This window comes from Mauremys mutica, chromosome 12 (assembly GCF_020497125.1).
Source record: "Mauremys mutica isolate MM-2020 ecotype Southern chromosome 12, ASM2049712v1, whole genome shotgun sequence".
NCBI classification, from domain to species: domain Eukaryota; kingdom Metazoa; phylum Chordata; order Testudines; family Geoemydidae; genus Mauremys; species Mauremys mutica.
Window position 1 is genome coordinate 4,343,952 of NC_059083.1, and position 21,981 is coordinate 4,365,932.

General features: G+C 54.3%; 3 protein-coding genes across 3 annotated transcripts in view; 2 read left to right on the top strand and 1 right to left on the bottom strand.

Annotated features, from left to right (window-relative positions):
• Positions 1-1,591, bottom strand: part of LOC123345446 (antigen-presenting glycoprotein CD1d-like) — a 32,334-nt gene extending 30,743 nt beyond the window's left edge. The window contains exon 1 of the mRNA XM_044982337.1: positions 1,272-1,591. The gene's annotated coding sequence lies outside the window, so the exon portion shown is untranslated. The remainder of the gene's footprint in view (positions 1-1,271) is intronic.
• Positions 1,456-7,701, top strand: LOC123345821. Its single transcript, XM_044982877.1, has 8 exons — positions 1,456-1,522; positions 2,725-3,054; positions 3,251-3,364; positions 3,766-3,785; positions 6,286-6,667; positions 6,776-6,895; positions 7,150-7,187; positions 7,570-7,701. The coding sequence occupies exons 1-8, from the start codon at positions 1,456-1,458 to the stop codon at positions 7,678-7,680; spliced, it is 1,182 nt and encodes a 393-aa protein (XP_044838812.1). The 3' UTR covers positions 7,681-7,701.
• Positions 7,702-11,939: 4,238 nt separating this feature from the next.
• On the top strand, positions 11,940-17,404 carry LOC123345822. Its single transcript, XM_044982878.1, has 6 exons — positions 11,940-12,006; positions 13,209-13,538; positions 13,726-13,848; positions 14,250-14,269; positions 16,738-17,119; positions 17,228-17,404. Exons 1-6 carry the CDS (start codon positions 11,940-11,942, stop codon positions 17,374-17,376), a joined length of 1,071 nt encoding a protein of 356 aa, XP_044838813.1. The 3' UTR covers positions 17,377-17,404.
• The last annotated feature ends 4,577 nt before the right edge of the window (positions 17,405-21,981 follow it).

The window sequence follows — 21,981 nt, forward strand, 5'->3', positions numbered from 1 at the left end:
TTGGTGACCCCTAGTTCTTATATTATGGGAACAAGTAAATAACTTTTCCTTATTCACTTTCTCCACATCACTCATGATTTTATAGACCTCTATCATATCCCCCCTTAGTCTCCTCTTTTCCAGGCTGGGACCCTCTCCAAACCCCTAATCATTTTAGTTGCCGTTTTCTGAACCTTTTCTAGTGCTAGAATATCTTTTTTGAGGTGAGGAGACCACATCTGTACCCAGTATTCGAGATGTGGGCATACCATGGATTTATATAAGGGCAATAAGATATTCTCAGTCTTATTCTCTATCCCATTACGTGTCTGTGACCATGGGCGCCCCCTGCTGGGATGGATCAGCTCTGATCCTCCCTGTGTCTTGGACCCCAGACCGCCCACAGCTGCGGGGGATTCCCCTCTACTCAGAGATGGGGTGGCCTGTGAATTGGGAGAAGGGGGAACAGGGTCCCCCCACCTCCCCATAGCTCCCCATCAGCCCTGGGATGTAGCAGAGGGACAGCTGGCCTGTCTGTATGGTAAGCGGGTTTGGCACCATGTGTTTTATTGTGGGGGAGGTGGATGGAAGAGGGTAGAACAGGGCAGGATTGATGGATCAATCCGTCCTCAGCGCCTTCGGTCTGTCTGTCAGCAATTAATTCTGTCCATCTGTCTGCGGAGAAGGCCCTGTCTCCATCCGTCCACCCATTGCTCTGTCCATCCATCCGTCATTGTCCATCTGTCTGTGGTATGACCCTGTCTCCATCCATGGTTCCATCCATACACCCACCACTCCATCCATCTGTTTGGGGTGGAGCCCTCTGTCCGTCTGTCCATCCACCCGTCTGTAACACACTCTCTATTTGTATATAGCTCTGTCCACCACCCCCTCCCAGTAATACGCTCTCTCTCTTCATCCTGCACAGCACATTTTCCCTTTGCATCCTCGTCACCTCCAGCTCCCCACGAGCACCGATCTCCGCCCTGACCGTGGAAACTCCCCGATGATCCTGTCACCGACATGTAGCTCCCAGCTGCCCCTGGGATACCTGAGCTCCTCCAGTGGTCCCTGGAGCCAGCAGCTCCCTCTGGGATCCAGTGGGGGGATCATTTTGGGGCAGTGAGAGGGGTCTGGGACCGACAGAGCTAGAAAGACACCATCAACACCAGGGCTCCCGAGCCCTATAGCCAGTGGCTGCATCAGTGAGGCCGAGGACCCTGGAGATGCAGAAATGAACCCGTCCTGCTGCTGAATGCAACACCCCTGGTCAGTTTTGCTTTCACACTCACCTGCGCACAGGCCCAGTGACCTCCTGGTATCTGAGCAGGCGCCTCCCCCTCACCAGCCACAAGAGTTTCCATCGTGCATCCGGGCTGCTCACTCCGGAGCAGCCGTTACTTGCCGTCCCTGGGTCTCGTCTGCTCAACAGTCCCGGTCTGTGACTCCTGGGGTGGCTCCCAGCCTGCGGAGAGCATGGGGCGACCGCTGGCCCCTACCATCATCTGCTTCATCGTCTTCCTCATCCCCTCGATAGCAGCTGGTGAGGCAAGCTCAGAGTTATGGGGGGAATAGAGATAGAACCCAGGAGTCCTGGACTCCCTCCCCCTGCCCTAACCCAGTAACCCCCCACTTCCCTCCCATAAGGGTATGGAGAGATGGTCTCAGAATACATAGACAGCTGAGGATGCTAGCTGGATGGATGGAAAGGGAGCGAGATGGAGGGGGGTGTTTGGGGATGGATGGATAAGGAGAAAGGGAGGGGGTGGATGGGGATGGATGGATAAGGAGAAAGGGAGGGGGTGGATGGGGATGCATGGATAACTAGAGAGATGGAGGGAGTGTTTGAGGATGGATGGATGGCTAGAGAGAGAGGTGTATGAGGATGGATGGATGGATAGATAGGGGAATACTGCAGGGGATGGACAGGTTTATTCTAGAGGACTGTCTGGCTTATCATCGTTAAGGTTTAGACCAGCTTCCTCTTTAAAGCTTGACTCTCCTAAGTGCTCTAAAGTCCGCACGGTTCCTTGCGTTGCCTTGAAATGCGGTGTGCTTCCCGGGGCTGCAGGCTGGGGCTCGTGGGTAGTGGAGTGTGGAGGGGAACGGGTGGTGCAGGTTAGCGGCAGATGCATGGATAGACGGACAGAACTCAGCATGGAAGGAGGGAAGGACAAATAACTGAGGACAGTGGGATGGACAAAGCTGAGGGTGGATGGATGGAGCTGAAGACAGCTGGACGGAGCTGAGGGTGGATGGATGGAGGGAGAGATGGATGGATGGAGCTGAAGACAGCCAGACAGTGGATGGATGGCGAGGTGAAGCTGAGCACAGACAGGCGGATGGATGGACGGACGGAGATAAGGTCAGATGGGTGGATGGATGAGAGAGCTGAGGATGAATGGATGGGTGGACGGACAGGGCTGAGAATGGGTGGGTGAGTGGATGGACAGAGGAACAGATGGATCTGAGGATGGCTGGATGGGGCAGGCAATAAACAAGTGGATGGATGGACAGATGGACAGAGCTGAGGACAGACGGATGCACAGAGCTGATGGTGGATGGATGGAAAGTGCTGAGGACAGACGGGTCTCGGGCTGGGTAGAGCGATTGAGCGCTAGATGATAGACACACAGACTCTGCTGCGGGAAGGCCAGGGGGACGGACAGATGGATGCAGCCAGCCCCCCATGACAGCAGCGCAGTCCCTGACATGTGTCCGTCATGTGGCTCATTCTCCCTTTAGGTCTCGGGGTTCAGCAGCTGCCCCCCACGGCGAGCATCCCAGCCGGGGGCAGCGTCACCCTGAGCTGCACCTTCCACAGCCGCAACCAGACCGGGACAAAAGTCACCTGGGTCCGGGGCTCCCCGGAGGCCGTCATGCTGGATCCCGCCCACCCCTTCTACCAGGGGCGGCTGGCCCAGAGCCAGCGGGACCAGCAGGGCCGGGCGGAGGCCACGGTGACCCTGTCGGAGCTGATGGAGAGGGACTCAGATCTCTACCACTGCTACATCACCCACCTGCAGAGCGAGCAGGAGAAGGGCACCGGGACCACCCTGACTGTGATGGGCAGAGGTGACTTGGGGACCGTGGGAATCGGGGCCTTTCCCTCTAGGGGGCATCGGCTCCGATCCGGCCCCAGGGCATGAACTGGCTGGCTCAGGGGGACGGGGAATGGGGCACGGGGAATGGGGCACGGGGCCTGTCCCCTCTAGGGGCCATTGGTCCAGGAATCTCCTCACCCCTCGTTTCTATTGTCTATGGGCTCCAGGGGAACGTGAGCTCTGTTGGGACTCGGGGCCCCTCTTTTACCGAGCCGTCATCTCCCTGTCGCTCGTCGTTCTCTTCTCCCTGGGAATCACCCTCAGCCTGCGGCCTTGGAACGGTACCGGCTCTGCACGGGTTCCGCCTTCACTTCCTGTCCCAAATGGTTACATGGCATCATTATGCGTGCTGGTAACCAGCCCCTGCCCGACCCCGGAGCCAGCTGCTTCTCAGCACTGTGTGAGTGATGCCCATGTAACCAGCTCCTGCCCCACCCCAGAGCCAGCTGCTTCCCAGCACTGTGTGAGGGATCCCCATGTAACCAGCTAGTGCCCCACCCCAGAGCCAGCTACTTCTCAGCACCAGGCAAGGAGTCCCTGTATAACCAGCCCCCACGTTCTACCCCAGAGGTGGCTGCATTCCATCCCCGGTGGAATCAGTCTCTCTCTGGTATTTATAGGGCTCCATCCCCGTAGCGTTTCCCCCCAGCGTGTTCGGTGACGCTCTCGTTCTGTTTCCCAGGTGTCCTCGTGGATCCCGCGGTGAGTGCTGGCTCCAAGCCGCGCCCGGCACCGGGGCAGGTGTCTCTGATTTGGCCGCTCATGGGGCCGGTCACTGGCAGGATTCACCCAGTTCTTGGTTCAGAAGCCGTCAGACTTCGCTGGACTCTGAGCCGCCTGCCGGGGGCTCCTGCTGGGCCGGGGCGTCTCCGCTCTCCTCTGCTTCTGTCTGTGGGTCGTTCGGCCCAGGGAACCGAGCGAAGGGGCCGTGCAGCAGCAATGGGAGCGTGGGAGCTTTGTCGCCCCCTAGTGGCCGCTGCCGTTACAGTTCTCCTTGGTACAGGAAATGGCCTGTGGCTCTGGGCATCGGGCTCCGGGGTGTGGGTGGGTCCGGGGAGGGGAATGTGCACCCTGCAGGGCTGCTGCTGGGATCCCAGCTGGGGTCAATCGGCAGTAGCTCCACTGGAATAAACTCAGAAACACCTATTTACACCAGCTGTGGATCTGTCCTGTATGTCTTGGACCTGACAATAACATTAAAGAAAAGTATTTCTCAAGATTAATTCCTTGTGGGACAATATTTTTCCATTTAGAAATAAACGTTAAATGCTGCAACAGAGTCAGCCGTATCATAGAATCTCAGGGTTGGAAGGGACCTCAAGAGGTATCTAGTCCAACCCTCTGCTCAAAGCAGGACCAACCCCAACTAAATCATCCCAGCCAGGGCTTTGTCAAGCCTGACCTTAAAAACCTCTAAGGAAGGAGATTCCACCCCCTCCCTAGGGAACCCATTCCAGTGCTTCACCACCCTCCTAGTGAAATAGTGTTTCCGAATATCCAACCTAAACCTCCCCCACTGCAACTTGAGACCATTGCTGCTTGTTCTGTCATCTGCCACCACTGAGAACAGTCTAGACAAAAAATTCCCGCCTTGTGCAAAAGATACATAAGGGGGTGGAGCAGAACAAAGGGGGCTTCTGTCATGAGAAATCCCCTATTTGCTCCTTGTTCTGTCATTGGATACCACTGAGAACAGTCTAGATCCATCCTCTTTAGAACTCCCTTTCAGGAAGTTGAAGGCAGCTATCAAATCCCCCCTCACTCTTCTCTTCTGCAGACTAAACAATCCCAGTTCCCTCAGCCTCTCCTCATAATCATAGAAAGTAATAGAAAACAAAATTCTAAAGAAAACATTTCTGTGTAAAGCAGATAAAATCAGTCTGGAGCATGTTTGGTTTTTTAGAAGGAATACGGTGATTGCAAGAGATACGTGTTGCAAAAAATAAATAGACCTCAGTATGTGAAAATAAAATATATTGAGCAAAAATTCCTTTATGTAAAGTAATGTTATTCCTCATGAAAAAATATCACAGAGAGGGTAAGGAGCATGACCCAAGATGCGACAATGAACTGAGGACTGAACCCAGGAGTCCTGGCTCCCAGCCCCCCGTCGCTTCTTGCTCTAACCACTAGACCCCACTCCCCTCCCAGCAGGGGCCAGAGGAATGCACATACACACACCCCCATCCGGCCCTCATCCCCAGCCTCTCGCTGCAGCCATCTCAGAAGCGTAGGCCACAAAACTTTCCACCAGCCCCCCAGAGGTGACATTTCCGGAGGATGCTGAGGCTGAGCTGAGCTGGGCTGCGGAGCTGGCCAGAGAGCTGGGACCATGGAGCTGCTGCCAGTCCTGAGCCCCGTCCTCTGCATTGTCCTCCTCATCCCCACCCGGGGAGCAGGTATGTCGGCAAATCCTGGCTAATTTAATCTGTCCACCTGCCCCACCCCTAGATCCATCTGAGTCTGTCCATCCACCTACCCCATCCCTAGATCCATCTCTGTCTATCCTTCTGTCCATCTCTAGATCCATCTCTGTCTGTCCTTCTGTCCACCTACCCCATCCCTAGATCCGTGTCTGTCCTTCTGTCCAGCTGCCCCACCCCTAGATCCATCTCTGTCTGCCCAACCACCTACCCCATCCCTAGATCCATCTCTGTCTGTCCTTCTGTCCATCTCTAGATCCATCTCTGTCTGTCCTTCTGTCCATCTGCCCCACCCCTAGATCTAGATCACTGCCGCTGCACATTGAGTGGATGTTTGCAGAGAACTGTCCACAATGACTCCAAGGTCTCTCCTGAGTGGTAGCAGCTAATTTAGACCCCACCATTTTGTATGTATAGTTGGGATTCTGTTTTCCAATGTGCATCACTTTGCATTTACCACCAGTGAGTTTCATCAGCCATTTTGTTGCCCAGTCACCCAGTTTAGTGAGGTCGCTTTGCAACTCTGCACAATCTGCCTTGGACGTAACTGTCCTGAGGGATTTTATGGCTAGTGTCTCTGTGAGCATCTGCCGTGCACATCGCAGTGCTGATGTGGGGTCTCTGCTGGAGGTGGACGTGAAAGCCCTGTGCAGTGTGGGATCGACAGTGTTGTGAGCAATAGGAAGGTGGGCCGGACGCACAATTCTTTCCCCTTAGCTCCTTATCTCCGTGCTGCTAAGGTTTCTGGTGGCTGAGGTGTGGTTTGGTATCACTCGTAGTTTTCCTTTGCTGCTATAACGTTTATTGCCCTGGTTCACAAAGGTCTCACAGTCCTTCAGAGCCCTGCTGCCCTCCGAGCGTCCCCCGGCGAGACCATGACACTTAACTGCTCCTTCGAGAACAGACAAGGCAGCGTGGCCAAAGTGACCTGGACCAGAGCGCCCGGAGTCGTGCTGGATTCTGCCCATCCCTTCTACAGCGGGAGGCTCCGTATGTCACACCTGGATCTGCTCCAGAAAGGGGAGGCCACGCTGACCCTGTCGGAGCTGGAGCTGCGGGACTCTGGTCTCTACCAGTGTCACATCAGCATCCACCTGGGAGAGAGCGGGACGGGAGCAGGCACCGAGCTGCAGGTGATGGGGAGAAACCAGAGTGACACAGGTGAGGTGGGGAATGGGGGCAGGGGGCTTCCCCCGCTCCAGCCCCAGGGCAGGGGACTGGCTGGCTCCAGGGGCTGAGAATCCCCTAACACTCCTCTCCATCGCCCAGATAAAGTACCAGCCCCCTCAGGGAGCTGCGCCCGGGAGCTCCTGTACCAGGTCACCATCGCCCTGGGGCTCCTTCTCATCCTTGGCCTGGCGGCCACCCTCCTCCTGAAGAGACACCGAGGTACCAAACCGGAGCCTTCCCCCCGCTAACCTCCTGGGCCCCATGGGCCAGGGCCTCTGCTACTGAACACCCCCGAGCGGCCCTCTGTCCGCTGTGGTCCATGCTGGGCTGTCTGTCCATATATCCATGCCCCCCCCATCCTTCCTTCTCCCTCCTTCTTCCCCCATCCCTACATCTCTGCAGCTTCCCTCTTCACCCCAGACTCTCTCACACTCCTCCGTTTTAACGTTCCTTCCTTCTCCCTTCTTCCGCAGCACCGCCCCACTCGCAGCCCCGCCAGCGGCAGCCAAAGGTGAGACAATGCAGGCTGGGCCCTGTTCCAGCCAGTGCTTGGGTCTGGTCTCCGGGTGCCAATAAGGACTGGTACAATACAGTGTGGGGAGAGAACCCAGGAGTCCTGGCTCTGAGCCCCCTCTGCTGTGAACACTAGACACCACTCCCATCCTAGAGCTGGGAGAGAGACCAGGAGTCCTGGCTCCAAGCCCCCCCTGCTCTACCCCGCTAGACCCCACTCCCTTCCCAGAGCTGGGGAGAGAACCCAGGAGTCCTGACTCCCAGCCCTCCAATCTGGGGTAACACTGTGGGATTTGCTCCCTGGGAGCTGCTTAAATTGGCCAGAATTAAGAGGCCAGATGTGGGGTGACGGCTCCTCACTGTGTTTCTGTCCAACACAGGGCCAGGGCAGCCAGGCGGCCGCAGACAGCGAGAACCTGCACTACGCAGAGATTAAAATCCAGACCCCAGGACGCAGGGACCACATGTCTAAGCACTGCCAGCGGCGCTGAGTCCCTCACACCCAGAGCCACGCAGCCACGAGGGAATTCCCCACAGGAGGAGACCCTCACAGGGTTTGAGGGACAGCAGAAGAAAATGATGGGCGTGAAGGTCCCTGTGAACCCTACAAAACCCAACTACCCCTCTGTACGGCAGGGAATAATCTACTAGGCATGGTCCTACCCTCAGGAAATGCCTTCTCCGGGGCCTCCTGAAGTCTATATCACGCCCCTGTGCGTTATTTCCCTGGTCTCTCTGGAGTGATTGAAACGCCTCCCTATGGAGCATGACCAGGTGGGGTAATTAACCCAGCATCTGATCCCTCTTCCTAACTGAGCACGAAGAGAAACACTAGCCCACCTCAGCATCGTGTGGGTGGTGGAGTCGGTCTGAGTGACCAGCGTGACAGCTCCAGCCGGCTGGAATTGCTCAAAGAAAGTGATTTTTTTTGGTCTAAAAATTAAATAATTTCTTTGTGTGAAAAATTGTCTCTTTCTGACTTTTTACAAAAATGTGTTTGGGTAAAAACTTGTGCTATTTCCCATCACTTCCCTCTTCTCTCAGTCTCCTTGTCATATTCCAAACATCTTACAAGGATTTTTTAAAATTTGCTTTTTCGAAAATTATCTTTTTTCCCCATGAAAAAAAAAAGATATTTTCCTGTAAATTTGCTATTTTTAGAACATAATTTTTTCCCCAATGAAAGTGTCATTTTATCCCCGAAAATTGGGACACTTCCCTCCCCCCCAAAAACAATATCTTTTATAAAAATTTAATTTTTTTCTGAAATTTTTTTCTCCTGTAAATTGGGATTTTGTTCCCCATGCAAATGTTATATTTTTATACTGACGAGCGTGGGAAGAAGGGGAAAAGAGAGAAAAAGGCACGGCATAAAAATCATTGGGGCAAATCAACCAACAATGTAGAGAAGTAATTGAAACACCCGGGGAAATTGGTCTCTGATTTTTTCCCTTTGGGTATTTACCATTTTTGTGGGATTTCTGTCCCTCCTCCTTTCCCCCACCCCCACTTTTCTCCCCTCCCCACCTATCAACTCCCCACCGCCTCTGGCCTGGGGAAGGGGACTCACCCCCTTTTTGATACCGCCCCAAACACAGCCCGGAACCTTCCAACCTGGATCCTGTTTCCGACCGGGATCTCATTAAAGAACACGGTAGAGGGGTTGATTCCACTTCCGGTTTACTTCTGCCCTCACTGAGATCCACTTCCGCTGTCTGCCCCTCCGTTTGGAGCGTTAATCTCAGTTTCACCCACCGCCCTTTAAATCCTGCGGGACCCACCACACCCCAGAACCCTCCCCCTCGTGTTTCCCACCCGGATCATCGAGAGCGTCACACCCAACTGTGGGCAAGTCGTCTAGGGCTACAGTCCCGATGCCACATCGGGTCCACTTCCGCCCTGCCTGGGGTCCACTTCCTGTACGGTCTTCTCGCCCCCTCCCCCCCCCACCTGCTGCCCTTGGAGCGATTTAACCCCTGCAGAACCAAACACACCCCGCAATTTTCCCTTTCGGCTGCCTGTTTCCCACCCGGACCCCGCAGAGCGATGAACCAAGACTGTGGGCAAACATGACTTACCAAGCAAAATAAAATAAAACACGCAAGTCTAGGCCTAATACAGCAGAAAAATAAATGCAGGCAAATCTCACCCGCAGAGATGATCCAATAAGCTTCTTTGACAGACCAGCCTCCTCCTAGTCTGGGCCCGTCCCTTCCCCTGGGACAGGCCTTGTTCCACCACAGCTGGTAACTAGGGGATTTCTCATGACTGCAGCCCCCTTTGTTCTGCTCCACCCCCTTATGGATCTTTTGCACAAGGCTGGAATTTTTTGTCTAGACTGTTCTCAGTGGTGGCAGATGACAGAACAAGCAGCAATGGTCTCAAGTTGCAGTGGGGGAGGTCTAGGCTGGATATTAGGAAACACTATTTCACTAGGAGGGTGGTGAAGCACTGGAATGGGTTCCCTAGGGAGGGGGTGGAATCTCCTTCCTTAGAGGTTTTTAAGGCCCGGCTTGACAAAGCCCTGGCTGGGATGATTTAGTTGGGGTTGGTCCTGCTTTGAGCAGGGGGTTGGACTAGATACCTCCTGAGGTCCCTTCTATGATCCTATGATTCAGACTCTCCTAGTGAGAGAAGGCCCATACACAGGCAGACGGTGATTTTGATTCTTTGTTTTTATACCCCTGTAACTAGCTAAGTGATAAAAATACACCTAAGTTCTTAAAATCTAGGCCTTTACAGGCAGCCTGAATAGCTCTATTCTAACACAGCTCAGCTCAGCCTCTGCAACCTCCGGAAGCATCAGCCTCCAAGGGTCCGTGGGAGCGTTTGTGTTCAGCACCTCTGAGATGGGCCGGATAAGGGGGGAGGGGAGTTGGGTGTTACGTTTAATAGCACAAACACACAGGGGTTTGTGTACGTACATAAGAACATAAGAATGGCCGTACTGAGTCAGAGCAAAGGTCCATCCAGCCCAGTATCTGTCTACTGACAGTGGCCAATGCCAGGTGCCCCAGAGGGAGTGAACCTAACAGGCAATGATCAAGTGATCTCTCTCCTGCCATCCATCTCCATCCTCTGACAAACAGAGGCTAGGGACACCATTCCTTACCCATCCTGGCTAATAGCCATTTATGGACTTAACCTCCATGAATTTATCCAGTTCTCTTTTAAACCCTGTTCTAGTCCTGGCCTTCACAACCTCCTCAGGCAGGGAGTTCCACAGGTTGACCGTGCGCTGCATGAAGAAGAACTTCCTTGTATTTGTTTTAAACCTGCTGCCCATTAATTTCATTTGGTGACCCCTAGTTCTTATATTATGGGAACAAGTAAATAACTTTTCCTTATTCACTTTCTCCACATCACTCATGATTTTATAGACCTCTATCATATCCCCCCTTAGTCTCCTCTTTTCCAGGCTGGGACCCTCTCCAAACCCCTAATCATTTTAGTTGCCGTTTTCTGAACCTTTTCTAGTGCTAGAATATCTTTTTTGAGGTGAGGAGACCACATCTGTACCCAGTATTCGAGATGTGGGCATACCATGGATTTATATAAGGGCAATAAGATATTCTCAGTCTTATTCTCTATCCCATTACGTGTCTGTGACCATGGGCGCCCCCTGCTGGGATGGATCAGCTCTGATCCTCCCTGTGTCTTGGACCCCAGACCGCCCACAGCTGCGGGGGATTCCCCTCTACTCAGAGATGGGGTGGCCTGTGAATTGGGAGAAGGGGGAACAGGGTCCCCCCACCTCCCCATAGCTCCCCATCAGCCCTGGGATGTAGCAGAGGGACAGCTGGCCTGTCTGTATGGTAAGCGGGTTTGGCACCATGTGTTTTATTGTGGGGGAGGTGGATGGAAGAGGGTAGAACAGGGCAGGATTGATGGATCAATCCGTCCTCAGCGCCTTCGGTCTGTCTGTCAGCAATTAATTCTGTCCATCTGTCTGCGGAGAAGGCCCTGTCTCCATCCGTCCACCCATTGCTCTGTCCATCCATCCGTCATTGTCCATCTGTCTGTGGTATGACCCTGTCTCCATCCATGGTTCCATCCATACACCCACCACTCCATCCATCTGTTTGGGGTGGAGCCCTCTGTCCGTCTGTCCATCCACCCGTCTGTAACACACTCTCTATTTGTATATAGCTCTGTCCACCACCCCCTCCCAGTAATACGCTCTCTCTCTTCATCCTGCACAGCACATTTTCCCTTTGCATCCTCGTCACCTCCAGCTCCCCACGAGCACCGATCTCCGCCCTGACCGTGGAAACTCCCCGATGATCCTGTCACCGACATGTAGCTCCCAGCTGCCCCTGGGATACCTGAGCTCCTCCAGTGGTCCCTGGAGCCAGCAGCTCCCTCTGGGATCCAGTGGGGGGATCATTTTGGGGCAGTGAGAGGGGTCTGGGACCGACAGAGCTAGAAAGACACCATCAACACCAGGGCTCCCGAGCCCTATAGCCAGTGGCTGCATCAGTGAGGCCGAGGACCCTGGAGATGCAGAAATGAACCCGTCCTGCTGCTGAATGCAACACCCCTGGTCAGTTTTGCTTTCACACTCACCTGCGCACAGGCCCAGTGACCTCCTGGTATCTGAGCAGGCGCCTCCCCCTCACCAGCCACAAGAGTTTCCATCGTGCATCCGGGCTGCTCACTCCGGAGCAGCCGTTACTTGCCGTCCCTGGGTCTCGTCTGCTCAACAGTCCCGGTCTGTGACTCCTGGGGTGGCTCCCAGCCTGCGGAGAGCATGGGGCGACCGCTGGCCCCTACCATCATCTGCTTCATCGTCTTCCTCATCCCCTCGATAGCAGCTGGTGAGGCAAGCTCAGAGTTATGGGGGGAATAGAGATAGAACCCAGGAGTCCTGGACTCCCTCCCCCTGCCCTAACCCAGTAACCCCCCACTTCCCTCCCATAAGGGTATGGAGAGATGGTCTCAGAATACATAGACAGCTGAGGATGCTAGCTGGATGGATGGAAAGGGAGCGAGATGGAGGGGGGTGTTTGGGGATGGATGGATAAGGAGAAAGGGAGGGGGTGGATGGGGATGGATGGATAAGGAGAAAGGGAGGGGGTGGATGGGGATGCATGGATAACTAGAGAGATGGAGGGAGTGTTTGAGGATGGATGGATGGCTAGAGAGAGAGGTGTATGAGGATGGATGGATGGATAGATAGGGGAATACTGCAGGGGATGGACAGGTTTATTCTAGAGGACTGTCTGGCTTATCATCGTTAAGGTTTAGACCAGCTTCCTCTTTAAAGCTTGACTCTCCTAAGTGCTCTAAAGTCCGCACGGTTCCTTGCGTTGCCTTGAAATGCGGTGTGCTTCCCGGGGCTGCAGGCTGGGGCTCGTGGGTAGTGGGGTGTGGAGGGGAACGGGTGGTGCAGGTTAGCGGCAGATGCATGGATAGACGGACAGAACTCAGCATGGAAGGAGGGAAGGACAAATAACTGAGGACAGTGGGATGGACAAAGCTGAGGGTGGATGGATGGAGCTGAAGACAGCTGGACGGAGCTGAGGGTGGATGGATGGAGGGAGAGATGGATGGATGGAGCTGAAGACAGCCAGACAGTGGATGGATGGCGAGGTGAAGCTGAGCACAGACAGGCGGATGGATGGACGGACGGAGATAAGGTCAGATGGGTGGATGGATGAGAGAGCTGAGGATGAATGGATGGGTGGACGGACAGGGCTGAGAATGGGTGGGTGAGTGGATGGACAGAGGAACAGATGGATCTGAGGATGGCTGGATGGGGCAGGCAATAAACAAGTGGATGGATGGACAGATGGACAGAGCTGAGGACAGACGGATGCACAGAGCTGATGGTGGATGGATGGAAAGTGCTGAGGACAGACGGGTCTCGGGCTGGGTAGAGCGATTGAGCGCTAGATGATAGACACACAGACTCTGCTGCGGGAAGGCCAGGGGGACGGACAGATGGATGCAGCCAGCCCCCCATGACAGCAGCGCAGTCCCTGACATGTGTCCGTCATGTGGCTCATTCTCCCTTTAGGTCTCGGGGTTCAGCAGCTGCCCCCCACGGCGAGCATCCCAGCCGGGGGCAGCGTCACCCTGAGCTGCACCTTCCACAGCCGCAACCAGACCGGGACAAAAGTCACCTGGGTCCGGGGCTCCCCGGAGGCCGTCATGCTGGATCCCGCCCACCCCTTCTACCAGGGGCGGCTGGCCCAGAGCCAGCGGGACCAGCAGGGCCGGGCGGAGGCCACGGTGACCCTGTCGGAGCTGATGGAGAGGGACTCAGATCTCTACCACTGCTACATCACCCACCTGCAGAGCGAGCAGGAGAAGGGCACCGGGACCACCCTGACTGTGATGGGCAGAGGTGACTTGGGGACCGTGGGAATCGGGGCCTTTCCCTCTAGGGGGCATCGGCTCCGATCCGGCCCCAGGGCATGGACTGGCTGGCTCAGGGGGACGGGGAATGGGGCACGGGGAATGGGGCACGGGGCCTGTCCCCTCTAGGGGCCATTGGTCCAGGAATCTCCTCACCCCTCGTTTCTATTGTCTAGGGGCTCCAGGGGAACGTGAGCTCTGTTGGGACTCGGGGCCCCTCTTTTACCGAGCCGTCATCTCCCTGTCGCTCGTCGTTCTCTTCTCCCTGGGAATCACCCTCAGCCTGCGGCCTTGGAACGGTACCGGCTCTGCACGGGTTCCGCCTTCACTTCCTGTCCCAAATGGTTACATGGCATCATTACGCGTGCTGGTAACCAGCCCCTGCCCGACCCCGGAGCCAGCTGCTTCTCAGCACTGTGTGAGTGATGCCCATGTAACCAGCTCCTGCCCCACCCCAGAGCCAGCTGCTTCCCAGCACTGTGTGAGGGATCCCCATGTAACCAGCTAGTGCCCCACCCCAGAGCCAGCTACTTCTCAGCACCAGGCAAGGAGTCCCTGTATAACCAGCCCCCACGTTCTACCCCAGAGGTGGCTGCATTCCATCCCCGGTGGAATCAGTCTCTCTCTGGTATTTATAGGGCTCCATCCCCGTAGCGTTTCCCCCCAGCGTGTTCGGTGACGCTCTCGTTCTGTTTCCCAGGTGTCCTCGTGGATCCCGCGGTGAGTGCTGGCTCCAAGCCGCGCCCGGCACCGGGGCAGGTGTCTCTGATTTGGCCGCTCATGGGGCCGGTCACTGGCAGGATTCACCCAGTTCTTGGTTCAGAAGCCGTCAGACTTCGCTGGACTCTGAGCCGCCTGCCGGGGGCTCCTGCTGGGCCGGGGCGTCTCCGCTCTCCTCTGCTTCTGTCTGTGGGTCGTTCGGCCCAGGGAACCGAGCGAAGGGGCCGTGCAGCAGCAATGGGAGCGTTGGAGCTTTGTCGCCCCCTAGTGGCCGCTGCCGTTACAGTTCTCCTTGGTACAGGAAATGGCCTGTGGCTCTGGGCATCGGGCTCCGGGGTGTGGGTGGGTCCGGGGAGGGGAATGTGCACCCTGCAGGGCTGCTGCTGGGATCCCAGCTGGGGTCAATCGGCAGTAGCTCCACTGGAATAAACTCAGAAACACCTATTTACACCAGCTGTGGATCTGTCCTGTATGTCTTGGACCTGACAATAACATTAAAGAAAAGTATTTCTCAAGATTAATTCCTTGTGGGACAATATTTTTCCATTTAGAAATAAACGTTAAATGCTGCAACAGAGTCAGCCGTATCATAGAATCTCAGGGTTGGAAGGGACCTCAAGAGGTATCTAGTCCAACCCTCTGCTCAAAGCAGGACCAACCCCAACTAAATCATCCCAGCCAGGGCTTTGTCAAGCCTGACCTTAAAAACCTCTAAGGAAGGAGATTCCACCCCCTCCCTAGGGAACCCATTCCAGTGCTTCACCACCCTCCTAGTGAAATAGTGTTTCCGAATATCCAACCTAAACCTCCCCCACTGCAACTTGAGACCATTGCTGCTTGTTCTGTCATCTGCCACCACTGAGAACAGTCTAGACAAAAAATTCCCGCCTTGTGCAAAAGATACATAAGGGGGTGGAGCAGAACAAAGGGGGCTTCTGTCATGAGAAATCCCCTATTTGCTCCTTGTTCTGTCATTGGATACCACTGAGAACAGTCTAGATCCATCCTCTTTAGAACTCCCTTTCAGGAAGTTGAAGGCAGCTATCAAATCCCCCCTCACTCTTCTCTTCTGCAGACTAAACAATCCCAGTTCCCTCAGCCTCTCCTCATAATCATAGAAAGTAATAGAAAACAAAATTCTAAAGAAAACATTTCTGTGTAAAGCAGATAAAATCAGTCTGGAGCATGTTTGGTTTTTTAGAAGGAATACGGTGATTGCAAGAGATACGTGTTGCAAAAAATAAATAGACCTCAGTATGTGAAAATAAAATATATTGAGCAAAAATTCCTTTATGTAAAGTAATGTTATTCCTCATGAAAAAATATCACAGAGAGGGTAAGGAGCATGACCCAAGATGCGACAATGAACTGAGGACTGAACCCAGGAGTCTTGGCTCCCAGCCCCCCGTCGCTCCTTGCTCTAACCACTAGACCCCACTCCCCTCCCAGCAGGGGCCAGAGGAATGCACATACACACACCCCCATCCGGCCCTCATCCCCAGCCTCTCGCTGCAGCCATCTCAGAAGCGTAGGCCACAAAACTTTCCACCAGCCCCCCAGAGGTGACATTTCCGGAGGATGCTGAGGCTGAGCTGAGCTGGGCTGCGGAGCTGGCCAGAGAGCTGGGACCATGGAGCTGCTGCCAGTCCTGAGCCCCGTCCTCTGCATTGTCCTCCTCATCCCCACCCGGGGAGCAGGTATGTCGGCAAATCCTGGCTAATTTAATCTGTCCACCTGCCCCACCCCTAGATCCATCTGAGTCTGTCCATCCACCTACCCCATCCCTAGATCCATCTCTGTCTGTCCTTCTGTCCATCTCTAGATCCATCTCTGTCTGTCCTTCTGTCCACCTACCCCATCCCTAGATCCGTGTCTGTCCTTCTGTCCAGCTGCCCCACCCCTAGATCCATCTCTGTCTGCCCAACCACCTACCCCATCCCTAGATCCATCTCTGTCTGTCCTTCTGTCCATCTGCCCCATCCCTAGATCTAGATCACTGCCGCTGCACATTGAGTGGATGTTTGCAGAGAACTGTCCACAATGATTCCAAGGTCTCTCCTGAGTGGTAGCAGCTAATTTACACCCCACCATTTTGTATGTATAGTTGGGATTCTGTTTTCCAATGTGCATCACTTTGCATTTACCACCAGTGAGTTTCATCGGCCATTTCGTTGCCCAGTCACCCAGTCTAGTGAGATCCCTTTGCAACTCTGCGCAGTCTGCCTTGGACGTAACTGTCCTGAGGGATTTTACATCTAGCATCTCTGTGAACATCAGCCGTGCAATAGCAGTGCTGAAGTTGGGTCTCTGCTGGAGGTGGACGTGAAAGCCCTGTGCAGTGGGTGAACGACAGTGTTGTGAGCAATAGGAAGGTGGGCCGGACGCACAATTCTTTCCCCTTAGCTCCTTATCTCCGTGCTGCTAAGGCTTCGGGCGGCTGGGGCGTGTCTCGGTATCACTCGTTGTAGTTTTCCTTTGCTGCTATAACGTTTATTGCCCTGGTTCACGAAGGTCTTACAGTCCTTCAGAGCCCTGCTGTCCTCCGAGCGTCCCCTGGTGAGACCGTGACGCTCAACTGCTCCTTCGAGAACACACAGGGCAGCATGGCCAAAGCGAGCTGGACCAGAGCGCCCGGAGTCGTGCTGGATTCTGCCCATCTCTTCTACAGCGGGCGGCTCCGTATGTCTCACCTGGATCTGCTCCAGAAAGGGGAGGCCACGCTGACCCTGTCGGAGCTGGAGCTGCGGGACTCTGGTCTCTATCAGTGTCACATCAGCATCCACCAGGGAGAGAGCGGGACGGGAGCAGGCACCGAGCTGCAGGTGATGGGGAGAAACCAGAGTGACACAGGTGAGGTGGGGAATGGGGGCAGGGGGCTTCCCCCGCTCCAGCCCCAGGGCAGGGGACTGGCTGGCTCCAGGGGCTGAGAATCCCCTAACGCTCCTCTCCATCGCCCAGATAAAGTACCAGCCCCCTCAAGGAGCTGCGCCCGGGAGCTCCTGTACCAGGTCACCATCGCCCTGGGGCTCCTTCTCATCCTTGGCCTGGCGGCCACCCTCCTCCTGAAGAGACACCGAGGTACCAAACCGGAGCCTTCCCCCCGCTAACCTCCTGGGCCCCACGGGCCAGGGCCTCTGCTAGTGAACACCCCCGAGCGGCCCTCTGTCTGCTACGGTCCATGCTGGGCTGTCTGTCCATATATCCATCCCCCCCCGCATCCTTCCTTCTCCCTCCTTCTTCCCCCATCCCTAGATCTCTGCAGCTTCCCTCTTCACCCCAGACTCTCTCTCACTCCTCCGTTTTAACGTTCCTTCCTTCTCCCTTCTTCCGCAGCGCCGCCCCACTCGCAGCCCCGCCAGCGGCAGCCAAAGGTGAGACAATGCAGGCTGGGCCCTGTTCCAGCCAGTGCTTGGGTCTGGTCTCCGGGTGCCAATAAGGACTGGTACAATACAGTGTGGGGAGAGAACCCAGGAGTCCTGGCTCTGAGCCCCCTCTGCTCTACCCCACTAGACCCCACTCCCCTCCCAGAGCTGGGGAGAGAACCCAGGAGTCCTGACTCCCAGCCCTCCAATCTGGGGTAACACTGTGGGATTTGCTCCCTGGGAGCTGCTTAAATTGGCCAGAATTAAGAGGCCAGATGTGGGGTGACGGCTCCTCACTGTGTGTCTGTCCAACACAGGGCCAGGGCAGCCAGGCGGCCGCGAACAGCGAGAACCTGCACTACGCAGAGATTAAAATCCAGACCCCAGGACGCAGGGACCACACGTCCAAGCACTGCCAGCGGCGCTGAGTCCCTCACACCCAGAGCCACGCAGCCACGGGGGAATTCCCCACAGGAGGAGACCCTCACAGGGTTTGCGGGACAGCAGAAGAAAATGATGGGCGTGAAGGTCCCTGTGAACCCTACAAAACCCAACTACCCCTCTGTACGGCAGGGAATAATCTACTAGGGCATGGTCCTACCCTCAGGAAATGCCTTCTCTGGGGCCTCCTGAAGTCTATATCACGCCCCTGTGCGTTATTTCCCTGGCCTCTCTGGAGTGATTGAAACGCCTCCCTATGGAGCATGACCAGGTGGGGTAATTAACCCAGCATCTGGTCCCTCTTCCTAACTGAGCAGGAAGAGAAACACTAGCCCACCTCAGCATCGTGTGGGCGGTGGAATCGGTCTGAGTGATCAGCGTGACAGCTGCAGCCGGCTGGAATTGCTCAAAGAAAGTGATTTTTTTTGGTCTAAAAATTAAATAATTTCTTTGTGTGAAAAATTGTCTCTTTCTGACTTTTTACAAAAATGTGTTTGGGTAAAAACTTGTGCTATTTCCCATCACTTCCCTCTTCTCTCAGTCTCCTTGTCATATTCCAAAATCTTACAAGGGTTTTTTAAAATTTGCTTTTTCGAAAATCATGTTTTTTCCCCATGAAAAAAAAAGATATTTTCCTGTAAATTTGATATTTTTAGAACATGATTTTTTCCCCAATGAAAGTGTCATTTTATCCCTGAAAATTGGGACACTTCCCTCCCCCCAAAAAACAATATCTTTTATAAAAATTTAATTTTTTTCTGAATTTTTTTTCTCCTGTAAATTGGGATTTTGTCCCCCATGCAAATGTTATATTTTTATACTGACGAGCGTGGGAAGAAGGGGAAAAGAGAGAAAAAGGCACGGCATAAAAATCATTGGGGCAAATCAACCAACAATGTAGAGAAGTAATTGAAACACCCGGGGAAATTGGTCTCTGATTTTTTCCCTTTGGGTATTTACCATTTTTGTGGGATTTCTGTCCCTCCTCCTTTCCCCCACCCCCACTTTTTCCCCTCCCCACCTGTCAACTCCCCACCGTCCCTGGCCTGGGGAAGGGGACTCACCCCCTTTCTGATACCGCCCCAAACACAGCCCGGAACCTTCCAACCTGGATCCTGTTTCCGACCGGGATCTCATTAAAGAACACGGTAGAGGGGTTGATGCCACTTCCGGTTTACTTCTGCCCTCACTGAGATCCACTTCCGCTGTCTCCCCCTCCGTTTGGAGCGTTAATCTCAGTTTCACCCACCGCCCTTTAAATCCTGCGGGACCCACCGCACCCCAGAAGCCTCCCCCTCGTGTTTCCCACCCGGATCATTGAGAGCGTCACACCCAACTGTGGGCAAGTCGTCTAGGGCTACAGTCCTGATGCCACATCGGGTCCACTTCCGCCCTGCCTGGGGTCCACTTCCTGTACGGTCTTCTCTCCCCCTCCCCACTACCTGCTGCCCTTGGAGCGATTTAAGCCCTGCAGAACCAAACACACCCCGCAACTTTCCCTTTCGGCTGCCTGTTTTGCACCCAGACCCCGCAGAGCGATGCACCAAGACTGTGGGCAAACATGACTTACCAAGCAAAGCAAAATAAAACACGCAAGTCTAGGCCTAATACAGCAGAAAAATAATGCAGGCAAATCTCCCCCGCAGAGATGATCCAATAAGCTTCTTTGACAGACCAGCCTCCTCCTAGTCTGGGCCCGTCCCTTCCCCCGGGACAGGCCTTGTTCCAACTCAGCTGGTAACTAGGGGATTTCTCATGACTGACGCCCCCTTTGTTCTGCTCCACCCCCTTATGGATCTTTTGCACAAGGCAGGAATTTTTTGTCTAGACTGTTCTCAGTGGTGGCAGATGGCAGAACAAGGAGCAATGGTCTCAAGTTGCAGTGGGGGAGGTTTAGGTTGGATATTCAGAAACACTATTTCACGAGGAGGGTGGTGAAGCACTGGAATGGGTTCCCTAGGGAGGTGGTGGAATCTCCTTCCTTAGAGGTTTTTAAGGTCAGGCTTGACAAAGCCCTGGCTGGGATGATTTAGTTGGGGTTGGTCCTGCTTTGAGCAGGGGGTTGGACTAGATACCTCCTGAGGTCCCTTCCAACTCTGATCTTCTATGATCCTATGATTCAGACTCTCCTAGTGAGAGAAGGCCCATACACAGGCAGACGGTGATTTTGATTCTTTGTTTTTTACCCCTGTAACTAGCTAAGTGATCAAAATACACCTAAGTTCTTAAAGTCTAGGCCTTTACAGGCAGCCTGAACAGCTCTATTCTAACACAGCTCAGCTCAGCCTCCGGAAGCATCAGCCTCCGAGCGCCGGTGGGAGCGTTTGTGGTCAGCACCTCTGAGATGGGCCGGATAAGGGGGGAGGAGAGTTGGGTGTGTGTTTGTGTTATTAAACATGACAGGGGTTTGTGTACGTACATAAGAACATAAGAACGGCTGCACTGAGTCAGAGCAAAGGTCCATCCAGCCCAGTATCTGTCTACCGACAGTGGCCAATGCCAGGTGCCCCAGAGGGAGTGAACCTAACAGGCAATGATCAAGTGATCTCTCTCCTGCCATCCATCTCCATCCTCTGACGAACAGAGGCTAGGGACACCATTCTTACCCAGCCTGGCTAATAGCCATTAATGGACTTAGTCACCATGAATTTATCCAGTTCTCTTTTAAACGCTGTTATAGTCCTGGCCTTCACAACCTCCTCAGGCAAGGAGTTCCACAAGTTGACTGTGCACTGTGTGAAGAAGAACTTCCTTTTATTTGTTTTAAACCTGCTGCCCATTAATTTCATTTGGTGACCCCTAGTCCTTATATTATGGGAATAAGAAAATAACTTTTCCTTATCCACTTTCTCCACATCACTCATGATTTTATATACCTCTATCATGTCCCCGCTTAGTCTCCTCTTTTCCAAGCTGAAGAGTCCTAGCCTCTTTAATCTTTCCTCATATGGGACCCTCTCCAAACCCCTAATCATTTTAGTTGCCCTTTTCTGAACCTTTTCTAGTGCTAGAATATCTTTTCTGAGGTGAGGAGACCACATCTGTACCCAATATTTGAGATGTGGGCGTACCATGGATTTATATAAGGGCAATAAGATATTCTCAGTCTCATTCTCTATCCCCTTACGTGTCTGTGACCATGATCGCCCCCTGCTGGGATGGATCAGCTCTGATCCTCCCTGTGTCTTGGACCCCAGACCGCCCACAGCTGCGGGGGATTCCCCTCTACTCAGAGATGGGGTGGCCTGTGAATTGGGAGCAGGGGGAACAGGGTCCCCCCACCTCCCCATAGCTCCCCATCAGCCCTGGGATGTAGCAGAGGGACAGCTGGCCTGTCTGTATGGTAGGCGGGTTTGGCACCATGTGTTTTATTGTGGGAGAGGTGGATGGAAGAGGGTGGAACAGGGCAGGAGGGATGAATCGATCCGTCCTCAGCGCCTTTGGTCTGTCTGTCAGCAATTAATTCTGCCCATCTGTCTGCGGAGAAGGCCCTGTCTCCATCCGTCCACCCATTGCTCTGTCCATCCATCCGTCATTGTCCATCTGTCTGTGGTAGGACCCTGTCTCCATTCATGGTTCCATCCATACACCCACCACTCCATCCATCTGTTTGGGGTGGAGCCCTCTGTCCGTCTGTCCATCCATCCGTCTGTAACACACTCTCTATTTGTATACAGCTCTGTCCCCCCCCAACCCTCCCGTAATACCCTCTCTTCATCCTGCACAGCACATTTTCCCTTTGCACCCCCGTCACCTCCAGCTCCCCACGAGCACCGATCTCCGCCCTGACCGTGGAAACTCCCCAATGATCCTGTCACCGACATGTAGCTCCCAGCTGCCCCTGGGATACCTGAGCTCCTCCAGTGGTCCCTGGAGCCAGGAGCTCCCTCTGGGATCCACTGGGGGATC